Source organism: Triticum dicoccoides, chromosome 7B (assembly GCF_002162155.2).
Source record: "Triticum dicoccoides isolate Atlit2015 ecotype Zavitan chromosome 7B, WEW_v2.0, whole genome shotgun sequence".
NCBI lineage: Eukaryota > Viridiplantae > Streptophyta > Magnoliopsida > Poales > Poaceae > Triticum > Triticum dicoccoides.
Genome location: NC_041393.1, coordinates 348,148,673 through 348,161,195, shown reverse-complemented (window position 1 = coordinate 348,161,195; position 12,523 = coordinate 348,148,673). Strand labels below are relative to the sequence as shown.

Sequence of the window (12,523 nt, the reverse complement as noted above, 5' to 3'; positions counted from 1 at the left end):
TCAAAAGCGCATTAGGATCTGTGCCATTTGTTTATACTCCTGGCTGTGGGCTGTTAAAACTGTAGCGTAATACGTATAGGACAGGCGTGTGTGGTGGGCCTCGTTTTGAAGGAGCTGGGACGTCGTTCGCCACTGATGACTTGGGCCGAGGATCAGATAGCGCGTAGACGTCAGATCCGTGGCCCAGAAAGTTTGCTTTTCGGTCGGTGTGGTCTCGGGCGGTAATTGAATGGGTCGTCCGGTACCTTCGGCAGCACACAGCTGACCTAATTTTGGGAGCTCTGGCGGATTCCGGCGGCCAACGGCGGCAACAACGACCAGCATGGCAGCCGTAATCCTTCCCTGCACCGCCTCTTCGTTTTGTACGCAGCGTAAGTAGTCTTCTAAACTGATTTCGTTTGGTCTGCCTCAGATCCACTTTCCTTGAGGAGGTCCGTGAGTGTTTGGTTCCCGCCCCGGTGGTGGCGGAGCCAATAGCGGTCGGTACGGTAGTGGAGCGTGAGGTGGCGTCGCAAAAGATGCTGGATCAGGCGCAACCGGAGCCGGAGGGTCTAGCTTTCACAGCGAAGGCACAAATCTTGTCGGCCAGTGAAGCAGCAGCGGAGAGGAAAGGCGGTTCTCCACCCAGTTCAGAGCTGTCAACTGGGAAGATGAACCCCCGAGCGCCTGGATGGAACAAGAGGTCAGTTGTGGATTTCATCGTGTAGTTACCCAGGCATATGTAGTTCAATTATTCATTCTAGCTGGGTCTGTGGGCACTTAAATTCACGTCTGGCAGACAACATTTCTGTGTTTCCACTAGATGGAACTTAGCTGCATTAATAAGTTTTTTGATGTACCTCCGAGTGTTTAGATGCATAGATGTATGTCAAAAGGTTACTAGGGATTCAAAGCTTGACACTGGAACAAGAACAGAAAATTGCAGGTGGTGTGTTCCAGTGCTTGCCTGTGGGGGGGGGGAGTTGTCAAGTTCAAATGCTACCAAATGAAGAAAGCAGAGAGTTGATTTATAGAACTTGCAGTATTCAGTGTTGCTGACCCTCTTGCATTTTGCTTTGATCTGGGGGTTGCATGCCTAGAAGCATAGTTGCCAGTGTTAGCAATGTAATTGCACTTGTTCAGGGTTCTCTGACTCCCTGGTAGTTAGAGAAATGACAGTTAGGCGATTTTTCATGATCGAAATAAATAGTATAAGTGTAACGGCATGTAGCTAACTGGGTGCAAAAAAATTCAGTGGGTGAAATAGCTAACATTAGACCAAGGAGGCAGTTTAAAGTCTGGTTGCTGTTGCAACCATACATAATGTATAGTGGTGGCATTAATATTTTTAATTTCTCCTTTGAACGTCGTGTTTTCTTAATGTTGCAAAAATAAAGCTATACATGGATAATGGTCTGTAGGTTGAGGACCGGTGCTACAGCTACAAGTCGCCCACCTTGCCCAAACCACACCAGTGCATCTGAGAAGGTCGTTCGTAGCTATGCCGAAAACCCAACTGAGAATGTCATAACCCAAACTATCGGCACAACGTTCAACTCGGTTGGGGAGGCATACGACTTTTACAATCTGTATTCATGGGAAAAGGGCTTTGGTATTCGATACGGCAAGAGCCAACTGAATGTTGAGAGGACGAAGTGCATGCAGGAAATAGTCTGTGGTTGCTCGGTGAGTATGAATTTTTTGCTTTTTACTGGGGCTACTGACAGAGCAGAGTTGCTGTACATTGACTGAATTTCCGGAAATTTATGCAGGGGAAAGCTGGTGTGGAGAACACAAGGTCATGTTGTTGCGAATGCCCTGCTCTGATAAGGCTGCTACGAGCAGAGGATAATGGTTGGTATATAGAAGATACATTGGCGGGCAAATGACATTTGTTTGTGAGTATGTTTTGATCATGTTGTTTGTGCTCAAAAATGTAGGACCAATGCGTCAGAGGCAAGTGGCGAATGCAACGACCGCTGTGTCAAGGCATAATGCCATTGATGCAAGTCCCCCGGGCTTCGGGCATAGCATGGCCACATCTGTTGTGTGCAACACGCAGAAGGTGTGATGAGTGTTCACTGAATGAAAACATGGATCTCCTAAACAAACTAATTAAAATGGAACTGTTGGGCTTGGCAGGAGATGAAAATGAAATGGGGAATATATTGCAAGAGATCACAGAAATGCAAGCTACTGTTGTAGATGGGGGGAGAAGACATGTAACTTCATCGTGCAAAAATATAACGATTGGCATGGTGTGTTGGAGCCAGGAATGTCACTGTGAAACATGAGAGCGATGAGGATAGCAGTAGACAGCCTCGTGTGCTAGACATTGACGGGGAGTGTGTGAGGCAGCTCCAGAAAGAGCTGGATGAGGAATGTAAGTAACTTATTTTTCCCAAGGTTGGAGATATATTTGTGTTGTACATAGTGTAGTCAAAAAAAATAGAGGCTAAATTAATGACTAAGCCATATGTATTTACTACAGATGTGATTGAGGAAGCAAGCCATCAAGCAAACTGACTAAAATCAATGATTACCCCGGGAGTGGTTGTGTGCATGGTGAACACTGATAGCAGCAAAGATGTTGATTCGAAGAATGGTCTGATCATGAGCATGACTGGCTGGTGGAGATTGATAGGAGATTAAACGAGCAAGAAGATAAAGACGCTGAACTGGCGACGAAATGTCAGGAAGAGACGGAAAGGGAATCAAAGGAGTAGCAGGCGAAACATGAAGAGCTTGCAAGTAAGTGTCAACACGAGATTGAATAGAAAGCAATGGAGCAATTGGCAAATAATGACCATCTTGCACATATGTATCAGAAGATGTATGACCAGAAGGGTGAGTGGGATACAAATACAAGTAGATGATTTTTTTTAGAAATGATGGCCATGTTGAGGGTAGCTAATGCATGTGTGTATTTTGTGTAGCCACTGACGAGCAAATCAGGGTGGCGACCACGCATCATGGTCAGGGAACAACCACGCATCATGGTTAGGGAACAGGGGCAGGTGGTCATAGAGCATCAGATACATTTGTGGAAAAATTAAATTCGTATTGACAGAATGGTTTCACATTCACAAGTGCATGTGATGAATTTCCTTGCTTTGTAGACATGGGAGTTCACACGAGGTTGGATGATTTTTTCCACTGTCGGACTGGTCTGGGCAGATGATACGTCTCCAATGTATCTATAATTTTTTATTGTTCCATGCTGTTATATTATTATTCTTGGATGTTTTGCAATCATTTTTAATCATTTTATATCATCTTTTGGTACTAATCTTTGACATAGTGCCCAATGTCAGTTGTTGTTTTCTCCATGTTTTTTACACCACAGGAAATCAATATCAAATGGAGTCCAAACGCAACGAAACTTCTTGAGGATTTTTTTTGGGCCAGAATACATCCAGTGGGCCAGGAAAGCACCTGGAGGTGCTCTGAGGGGAGTACAACCCACTAGGGCGCGCCTGGAGGACCGGGCGCACCCAGGTGGGTTGTGCCCACCTCGGGTGCCCCCTGGACCGCCTCTTTGCTCTATAAATACCTCAATATTTTAGAAACCCCAGGGGAGTCGACGAAAATCAATTCCAGCCGCTGCAGAGTCCAGAAACACAAGATCCAATCTAGACACCATCTCGGAGGGGTGCATCATGTCCATTGGTGCCTCCGATGATGCGTGAGTAGTTCTTTGTAGACCTACGGGCCTGTAGTTAGTAGCTGGATGGCTTCCTCTCTTTCTATTGATTATCAATACAATGGTCTGTTAGAGATCCATATGATGTAAGTCTTTTTGCGGTGTGTTTGTTGGGATCCAATGAACTTTGAGTTTATGGTCAGATCTATGTTTTTATCCATGGAAGTTATTTGAGTCTTCTTTGATCTCTTATATGCATGATTGATTATAGCCTCGTATTTCTTCTCCGATATTTGGGTTTTGTTTGACCAACTTGGTCTCTTTATCTTGCAATGGGAAGAGGTGCTTTGTGATTGGTTCGATCTTACGGTGCTTGATCCCAGTGACAGAAAGGGCAACGACACATATGTATCGTTGCTATTAAGGATAACAAGATGGGGTCTATTTCTACATAAATAGATCTTGTCTACATCATGTCATCGTTCTTATTGCATTACTCTGTTTCTCCATGAACTTAATACACTAGATGCATGTTGGATAGCGTCGATGTGTGGAGTAATATTAGTAGATGCCAGCAGGAGTCGGTCTACTAATCTTGGACGTGATGCCTATATAATGATCATTGCCTAGATATCGTCATGATTATTTGAAGTTCTATCAATTGCTCAACATTAATTGGTTTCCCACCGTTTGCTATTTTTCTCGAGAGAAGCCACTAGTCAAACCTACGGCCCCCAGATCACTTTTCATCATATTTGCCTTTGTGGTCTATTTTCCTTTGCATTTATTTTCAGTTCTATTAAACCAAAAATACAAAAATGCCTTGCTGCAATTTATTTGTTATGCGATCTGTTTATCCTATCTACCACTTTTACCCCACGTTATTTACCTATCTTGAGGCGCCGTACCCGAAAGGGATTGACAACCCCTTTAACATGTCAGGTTGCGAGTATTTGTTATTTGTGTGCAGGTGTTGTTTACGTGGTGTGAGGGGGTTCTCCTACTGATTTGATAACCTTGGTCTCATCACTGAGGGAAATACCTACCGTCGCTATACTGCATCATCCCTTACTCTTTGGGAAAATACCGACGTAGTTCAAGCAGACATCAAAAGGAATTTCTGGCACCGTTGTTGGGGAGGATCTTCACCATCAACCAGGTTCCTAATCACAAATCTCATCTCCTTACAATTTACATTATTTTCCATTTACCTCTCGTTTTCCTCTCCCCCACTTCACAAAAATTTGCCGTTTTATTCGCCCTTTTTTCGTTCGCCATTTTCTCGTCAGATCTCTTATTTGCTTGAACTCGTCACCATGAGTGACTATGGTATGGCAGAAACAGATGATTGCCTAACTCCTAAAATGGAGCATACGGGTAATCTGGATGCCAAAACTTTTGTCTTGGGGCAAGGGATTTTATGGGAAAAGAACATATCCAAGAATTTTTTAATTGTGTCGGGAAACTAAGTCTTGATGATATTCCTATACTTATAAAAGGACTAAATCTTATGCAGAAGCTATTTCGGCACTTGTTCTGAAACTTGAAACTAGATTTATTCATACTCATGCCACCTTGCAAAGATTGTTCTATGAGTTGCCCATTATAAAGAATTCTAAAGCTGAAAAGTTAGCCACTCTTGTTTTGATGAATGAATTTGATTACATAATACGGGAAGCTAGAGAAATCTTTGATTTTATGGCATGAATCGTGAAAAACCCGTGATTGATGAAATTCTTTATAATAGTGATTATGCTTTGAGTAATTTGGTTGGATATAACCAAATCTTTGATGAGAATCTTAAAAAGCAAGTCCCCGTTTTAGATATGATCCAACAAGTTTTTAATGATGTTAATCAACACTATTCTTGGATCGCTACCAGAAATCAAAGGGGTTATGATAAAGAGCAACTTGATAGTGCTAAGGTTTCCATGGATAATGTGTTTTATGTTTTATTTACAAAACCTCCCGACACAAACACCTCCAAGGAAAACAAGGATAAGGATGAAAAAACTTAGATCATACGCGTTATGCCTAACTCGGGGCGTAAAACGATAGCGCTCGTTGGGAGGCAAACCAACTTGTATCTTTTTGTGTTTTGGTTTTCTTGCTGCTTTTAATAAAATACCCAATTATACCTCTGGTTAGATGTGTTTTTGTGATTTAGATTAGTGTTTGTGCCAAGCAAGGCCTTTGGGATGATTTGGGTAAAAGTTGATTTGATCTTGCTGAAAAACAGAAACTTTTGTGCTCACGAGATTATTTATCATTTTTAACATAAGAGTGCTTTTGAGTTTATTATTTTTGCAGAAGATTAATAGACAAATTTATCACGTCAACCTAATTTTTCAGAATTTTTGGAGTTACAGAAGTATTCGAAATAGTCAGATTGCTATAGACTGTTCTATTTTTAGCAGATTCTATTTTCTTTGCGTTGTGTGCTTGTTTTGATGATTCTATGATTATATTTGATGAGTTTTTGCCATAGAAAAGTTGAAATACAGTAGATATAATGCAAAAACAAGATAAGAATAGGTTTGCAACAGTACTTATAGTAGTGGTTTGCTTTCTTATACTAACGGATCTCACGAAAGTTTTGTTGAGTTTTGTGTGATTGAAGTTTTCAAGTTTGGGGTGATCTTACAATGGATGAAGGAATAAGGATTAGTAAAAGGCTAAGCTTGGGGATTCCTGAGGCACCCCAAGGTAATATTCAAAGAAGTAGTAAGCAACTAAGCTTGGGGATGCCCCCGAGTGGCATCCCCAATGTCTTGTAACAATCATTGGTATTTTACTTGAAACTATATTTCTATTCGTCACATATTATGAGTTTTGCTTGGAGCGTCTTGTATGATATGAGTCTTTGCTTGTTTTGCTTTGTGTTTTAAGTGTTGAATCCTTGCTGAACACACCTTTTTGAGAGAGCCAAAAATTATGCTATGCTTGCTCCTATGCTTCACTTAAATTATTAGAACCATGTATTTTGCTCTAGTGCTTCACTTATATCTTTTTGACCACGGTGTGCTTTGTTAATTTTTAAGAAACGCTCTCATCCTTCACTTAGATTTATTTAGGAGTTTGTAAAATTTTCAGAAATTCTCTCTTGCTTTACTTAGATTATTTTGAGAGAAAGAAAAATTATGCTCATGTTCTTCACTTATATTTGTTTGAGCTTATCAAAAGCAACACATGAAATTAGTCCCAAAGTGATAGATATCCAAGGAGGATATAAAAAAATCATGAAGATCATTGGACAAAATAAACTTGATTCTTAGTAATGGTTTTGAGATATGACGATATGATATGTGAGTCATGTTGATGAGTAATTGTGCTTTAGTAAGAATATTGATGTTAAGGTTTGTGATTCCCTATGCAAGCACGAAAGTCAATAGTTATGCAATGAAATTTATATCCTTTTTGTGGTGCATTATTCGGGGTTACTTATGTTTAATGCTTGGGTACGAGATTTTTCGCTTTTTGGTTGGTCGCTTCTCAATCTTTTTGCTAGCCTTCATTTTGCACTAAGTATGATCACTACTTGTGCATCAAAAACCCTTTAAACCAGTTTTGCCATATGAGTCCACTATATCTACCTATATGCGGTATTTCCATGTCGTTTTAAGAAAATTTGCATGTGCCATCTCTAATTTTCAAAATAAATTTCTCTTTTGGGTGCTCTACCGCTCGCGAGGCGGTGAGGGGTGGCCAATATTTTCCATGCTAGATGTGTTATTCTCACGATGAGTGTTTATTCACTTGCCAGTCCCGAAATGAAAAATGAATTTACTTTATGTTTTCAAATAATAAATTCCTTGGAAAGTGTTGGTATGGAGGGCACCCATAGATACGGTTAGCCATGGAAAGTGAAAGTAATGGTGGAAAACGGAATAAACTTTATTTACTGTTTGGGAACCGCCTATGATATACTCCCTCCGTCCGGAATTACTTATCATCAAAATGGATGTATCTAGAACTAAAATACATCTAGATACATCCATTTCAATGACAAGTATTTTGGTACGGAGGGAGTATATAGCATGGAAAGTGTTGGGAGCTCTAAGTCATTTTTGTTGGTGGGAAAAGTATGCCTCTCATAAATGTTCTTATCTCTCAATTTAAGCTTTGAGCTATGGCACCTCTACAAATCCCTACTTCCCTCCGCGAAGGGCATTTCTTTTACTTTTGCAATTTTATTTTGAATTTGAGTCTCCATCTTCTCTTATAAAGCACCAACTAAGGGGCACTATGATCGTCTTCGAGCATTGGGTGTAGCTAATATTCGAGTGTGTTTTATAAATGGATCAATGATTGAGCATAATGGGCTAGGGATAACTTGCTTTTGTGTTGATATTTTGAAAGACATTGTTGCTTGTTGGTATGGTTGAGTATTAAAGTCTTCATGTCAAAACAAGACTATTGCTTTGAATCATATAAAAGTCCAAATGTCCATGCTATAAAGAAAAGAAATATGATGAACATGTTAGGCAGCATTCCACATCAAAAGTTCTGTTTTTATCATTTACCTACTCGAGGACGAGTAGGAATTAAGCTTGGGGATGCTGATACGACTCCAACGTATCAATAATTTTTTACTGTTCCATGCTGTTATATTATCATTCTTGGGTGTTTTACAATCATTTTATAGTCATTTTATATCATTTTTGGTACTAACCTATTGACATAGTGCCCAGTGCCAGTTGTTGTTTTCTGCATGTTTTTTACATCGCAAGAAATCAATACCAAACGGAGTCCAAACGCGGTGAAACTTATTGAGGATTTTTTTTGGGCCAGAATACATCCAGTGGGCGAGGAAAGCACCTGGGGGTGCTCCGAGGGGAGCACAACCCACCAGGGCGCGCCTGGAGGCCCAGGCATGCCCAGGTGGGTTGTGCCCACCTCAGGTGCCCCCTGAACTGCCTCTTTTCTCTATAAATACCCCAATATTCCAAAAACCCTAGGGAGTTGACAAAAATAAATTCCAGCCACTGTATAGTACAGAAACACAAGATCCAATCTAGACACCATCTCGGAGGGGTGCATCATGTCCATTGGTGCCTCTCCGATGATGCGTGAGTAGTTCTTTGTAGACCTACGGGTCCGTAGTTAGTAGCTAGATGGATTCCTCTCTCTCTCTCTCTTGATTATCAATACAATGGTCTCTTAGAGATCCATATGATGTAAGTCTTTTTGCGGTGTGTGTTTCTTGCGGTGTAAGTCTTTGTGTTTATGATCAGATCTATGTTTTTATCTATGAAAGTTATTTGAGTCTTCTTTGATCTCTTATATGCATGATTGATTATAGCCTCGTATTTCTTATCCGACATTTGGGTTTTGTTTGGCCAACTTGATCTATTTATCTTGCAATGGGAAGAGGTGCTTTGTGATGGGTTCGATCTTATGGTGCTTGATCCTAGTGATAGGAAGGGAAAGGACACGTATGTATCGATATTATTAAGGATAACAAGATGGGGTCTATTTCTACATAAATAGATCTTGTCTACATCATGTCATTGTTCTTATTGCATTACTCCGTTTCTCCATGAACTTAATACAATAGATGCATGCTAGATAGCGGTCGATGTGTGGAGTAATAGTAGTAGATGCAGGCAGGAGTCGGTCTACTAATCTTGGACGTGATGCCTCTATAATGATCATTGCCTAGATATCGTCATGATTATTTGAAGTTCTATCAATTTCCCAATAGTAATTGTTTTCCCACCGTTTGCTATTTTTATCGAGAGAAGCCACTAGTGAAACCTACGGCCCCCAGGTCTCTTTTCATCATATTTGCCTTTCTGATATATTTTCCTTTGCATTTATTTTCAGTTCTATTAAACCAAAAATACAAAAATACCTTGCTGCAATTTATTTATTCCGCGATCTATTTATCGTATCTACCACTTTTACCTCACGTTATTTGTCTATCTTGAGGCACCGTACCCGAAAGGGATTGACAACCCCTTTAACACATCGGGTTGCGTGTATTTGTTATTTGTGTGCAGGTGTTGTTTACGTGGTGTGAGGATGTTCTTCTACTGGTTCGATAACCTTGGTCTCATTACTGAGGGAAATACCTACCATTGGTATACTGCATCATCCCTTCCTTTTTGGGGAAATACCGATGTAGTTGTAGCAGACATCAACAGACAACGAACCACTGAAGGTATTGCTGTGGAAGAAAGCTTGTGAAATGAGTAGAAGTTAGCATATGACTGGCTAAACAAGGATGCTAAACTTGTTTAATTTGCAGGACGGATATGTGTCATTCAGAAGAAACGTAATTGCAGCAAGAAATCGAGAAAGGGGAGGGCTAAACAATGGAGAAGAGTTAGGTTCTCAAATATTGTTTGGACGATCTGTCCGACAGAAAGCTCTGAATCTGATGACAGTAGCACAGATGACGGGAACGTTGCTAGTGGTGAAGACAATGGGGATCCCGCTCCACATAGTAAGTAGACCGATCCCTTTGTCAATTTTGTGTACATGTTTCATATATGTGTCTGTGTGACAATAAAGCATTGGGAAAATCTTCAAGAGTTGCCAACATCGAGACGAAATACTATGCCAGTGAGGTGTAGGAGGATGGCAGCAGATGTGGCGCGAGTTGCTGCGCCTGCTGCACAGGTCGGAAATGTTTTCGTAGTCAATAATGCTGGTCAGTGCACATGCTTACATTGCCGACTGTTTTACCAAGATTTCTCATTCATATATGCACTGAAATATGAAAAAAATGGTTTGGGTGCAAAATATTCAACTGGTCCAGTAACTCCTGGAGTTGCCATGCAAGTAGAGGCATCGGAGGTTCCGCAGACTATTGGCACACTTCATCGGCATGAAGACACGCGCGGTTACACTTTCCAAAGGACAACAAGTGAGCTATGTTTGAGGTTTAGTTTCTGTAGCAACTGGAGGTCGAGCATGCCACCAAAGTCGATGCTCGTCACAAGGAATCGCTTGAACTCATTGAATGTCCGAATAACCTCAGCAGCATGCTTGACAGATATACGAGATGTTGGTGCTGGACAGCAGCTTGTGTCATCATTCTCTGCTGAATCATCACTATTTATGTTTCTAGGAATCTGTAGGTTGGCATCGCCCATATCCTCTTCATAGTTATCTTCATCGGACATGTTGGGTCTGCAACATGATCAAAGAAATTAAACCAGATATACAGTCCCTAACCAATGGAGTCATGTGATGCAGTGCACGTACATCTAAAATTGATTGAGACTGATAGTAGATGATGGTTTTCAATAACTGTATAGATGAACCCAGCAAAACATGGAATCTCTAGTATCGTAGTGACTGTAGATGATGGCTCTGGAAATCTGAATCTAATTAAACTCTGAAACCTATATTTTCTTACACACTTAAATTAGAAACTGAATGTAGAGATGTATTGGATTAAAGCTGATATCACCGACGATGAGAGAGCCGCCAACCGGTGAATAAAAAAGGGTAAACATTAGAGCATCTCTACCCCCCCTCATAGGACACCTTTTTAGGCTCGGACGGTATTTTTTGCCAAAAAAACGTCTCAGTCACGCCCCCAGCGCCCCAAGGACGTCGAAATAGCGCCAGCAAACCCAAGCAAAACCCAGCGCGTTGGGGGCCTCTTGGGGGCTCCAGTGGGAGTTTCGGCAAATTGTGTCTCCCCATGTGTCCTTTTTCTTGGCCCACTTAATCATTCTTCTCACAAACTTTTGCTTGAGGTGGGGTGTGACTGAAAAGATGCCCTCCGCATGCCCCCATATTTCGCCGGATGACCCCCAAGACACCAACATTTTTGGTTTGGTGATGTTCTTGGGGCTCCAACGGCTGGAGATGCTCTTACAAGAGCGGCATGGGCAGCACGGGATAGGGTGATTACCAGAGAACTTCAAACACTCTGAATAGTACATTAATTTACATATCCATGTTGGCATACAAATGACCTGACAAAACACGTCGGGATGGTCGAGTTGAATACAAAAGCAAGCTGTAGAAACTACTCCCTTCATTTCAAAATAGATGATTCAATTTTGTACTAACTTTGGCACAAAGTTAGTATAAAGTTGGGTCATCTATTTTGAAACCGAGGGAGTAGATCGGAGGCACATAGTGGAATAATCAAACTAAAAAATAGTGGACTTAACTAGACGACTCCTCCATACTACATGGATCATTGACCACTAAACTAGCTGCTCTGCTCGAAGATTAGATAAAGCATGGCGATGATGAGGATGAAGTTGGCTCCGGCCAGGAGCAGCACCGTACGCTGGCTGTCAGTGGAGCAGCATTGAGGCATCGCGCGGGCAACAGTGGACTGCTGCAGCAGTGGCTGGTTGCTTACATGGGCAGGCTGAATCTCCGCCTATCCGCCGTCGTCGAAGTTGTGCTCTCGCCTTAGTCTCTGTTGGAGAGGACCGGACGAGTGGACAACAAGGGAGTGCTGCAGCCTGCAGCACGTATGGCTGCAACAGGCCATGACGAGTCAGCTCCGGCAGGTACGTCTCGGTGGATCTCATGAACTGGCATAGCCCAGCCTGCGTGGATCCTAAGTTCAGTACTGGATTGGGAGTGGTAGATCTAAAAGTAATTGTTCATCATGGAAGACGGGCATTTACATTTTTCCTGACGCACTTGTAGTACCGAGTACCGCCACGAGAGACGATGGTGACCACCTTATCCAAGCATTTGGCGCAAAGAATCAGTGACAGCACTTTGTCTGGCTGTGATGAAGAAGAAGAAGCAGCCATGGTCGCCAAGGAGAGGATAAGGGTGAGGAGCATGGCGTAGATGAATCTTCGAGAGCAAGGGGTGGTGCGGGCGACAAAATTGACAATTTTGACCAGTGGACGCAATGAATTCACAAAATGAACTTCTCCTAAAACTATTTCACGCGCCTGACCTTTTTGAGTG

The 12,523-nt window shown here is 41.8% G+C and overlaps 1 protein-coding gene across 1 annotated transcript; it reads left to right on the top strand.

Moving 5' to 3' along the window:
- Positions 1–210: 210 nt before the first annotated feature.
- LOC119339737 lies at positions 211–3,195 on the top strand. Its single transcript, XM_037611676.1, has 8 exons — positions 211–331; positions 413–682; positions 1,401–1,665; positions 1,752–1,833; positions 1,920–2,044; positions 2,122–2,362; positions 2,471–2,826; positions 2,916–3,195. The coding sequence occupies exons 2-6, from the start codon at positions 519–521 to the stop codon at positions 2,182–2,184; spliced, it is 699 nt and encodes a 232-aa protein (XP_037467573.1). The 5' UTR covers positions 211–331; positions 413–518; the 3' UTR covers positions 2,185–2,362; positions 2,471–2,826; positions 2,916–3,195.
- Positions 3,196–12,523: the final 9,328 nt, after the last annotated feature.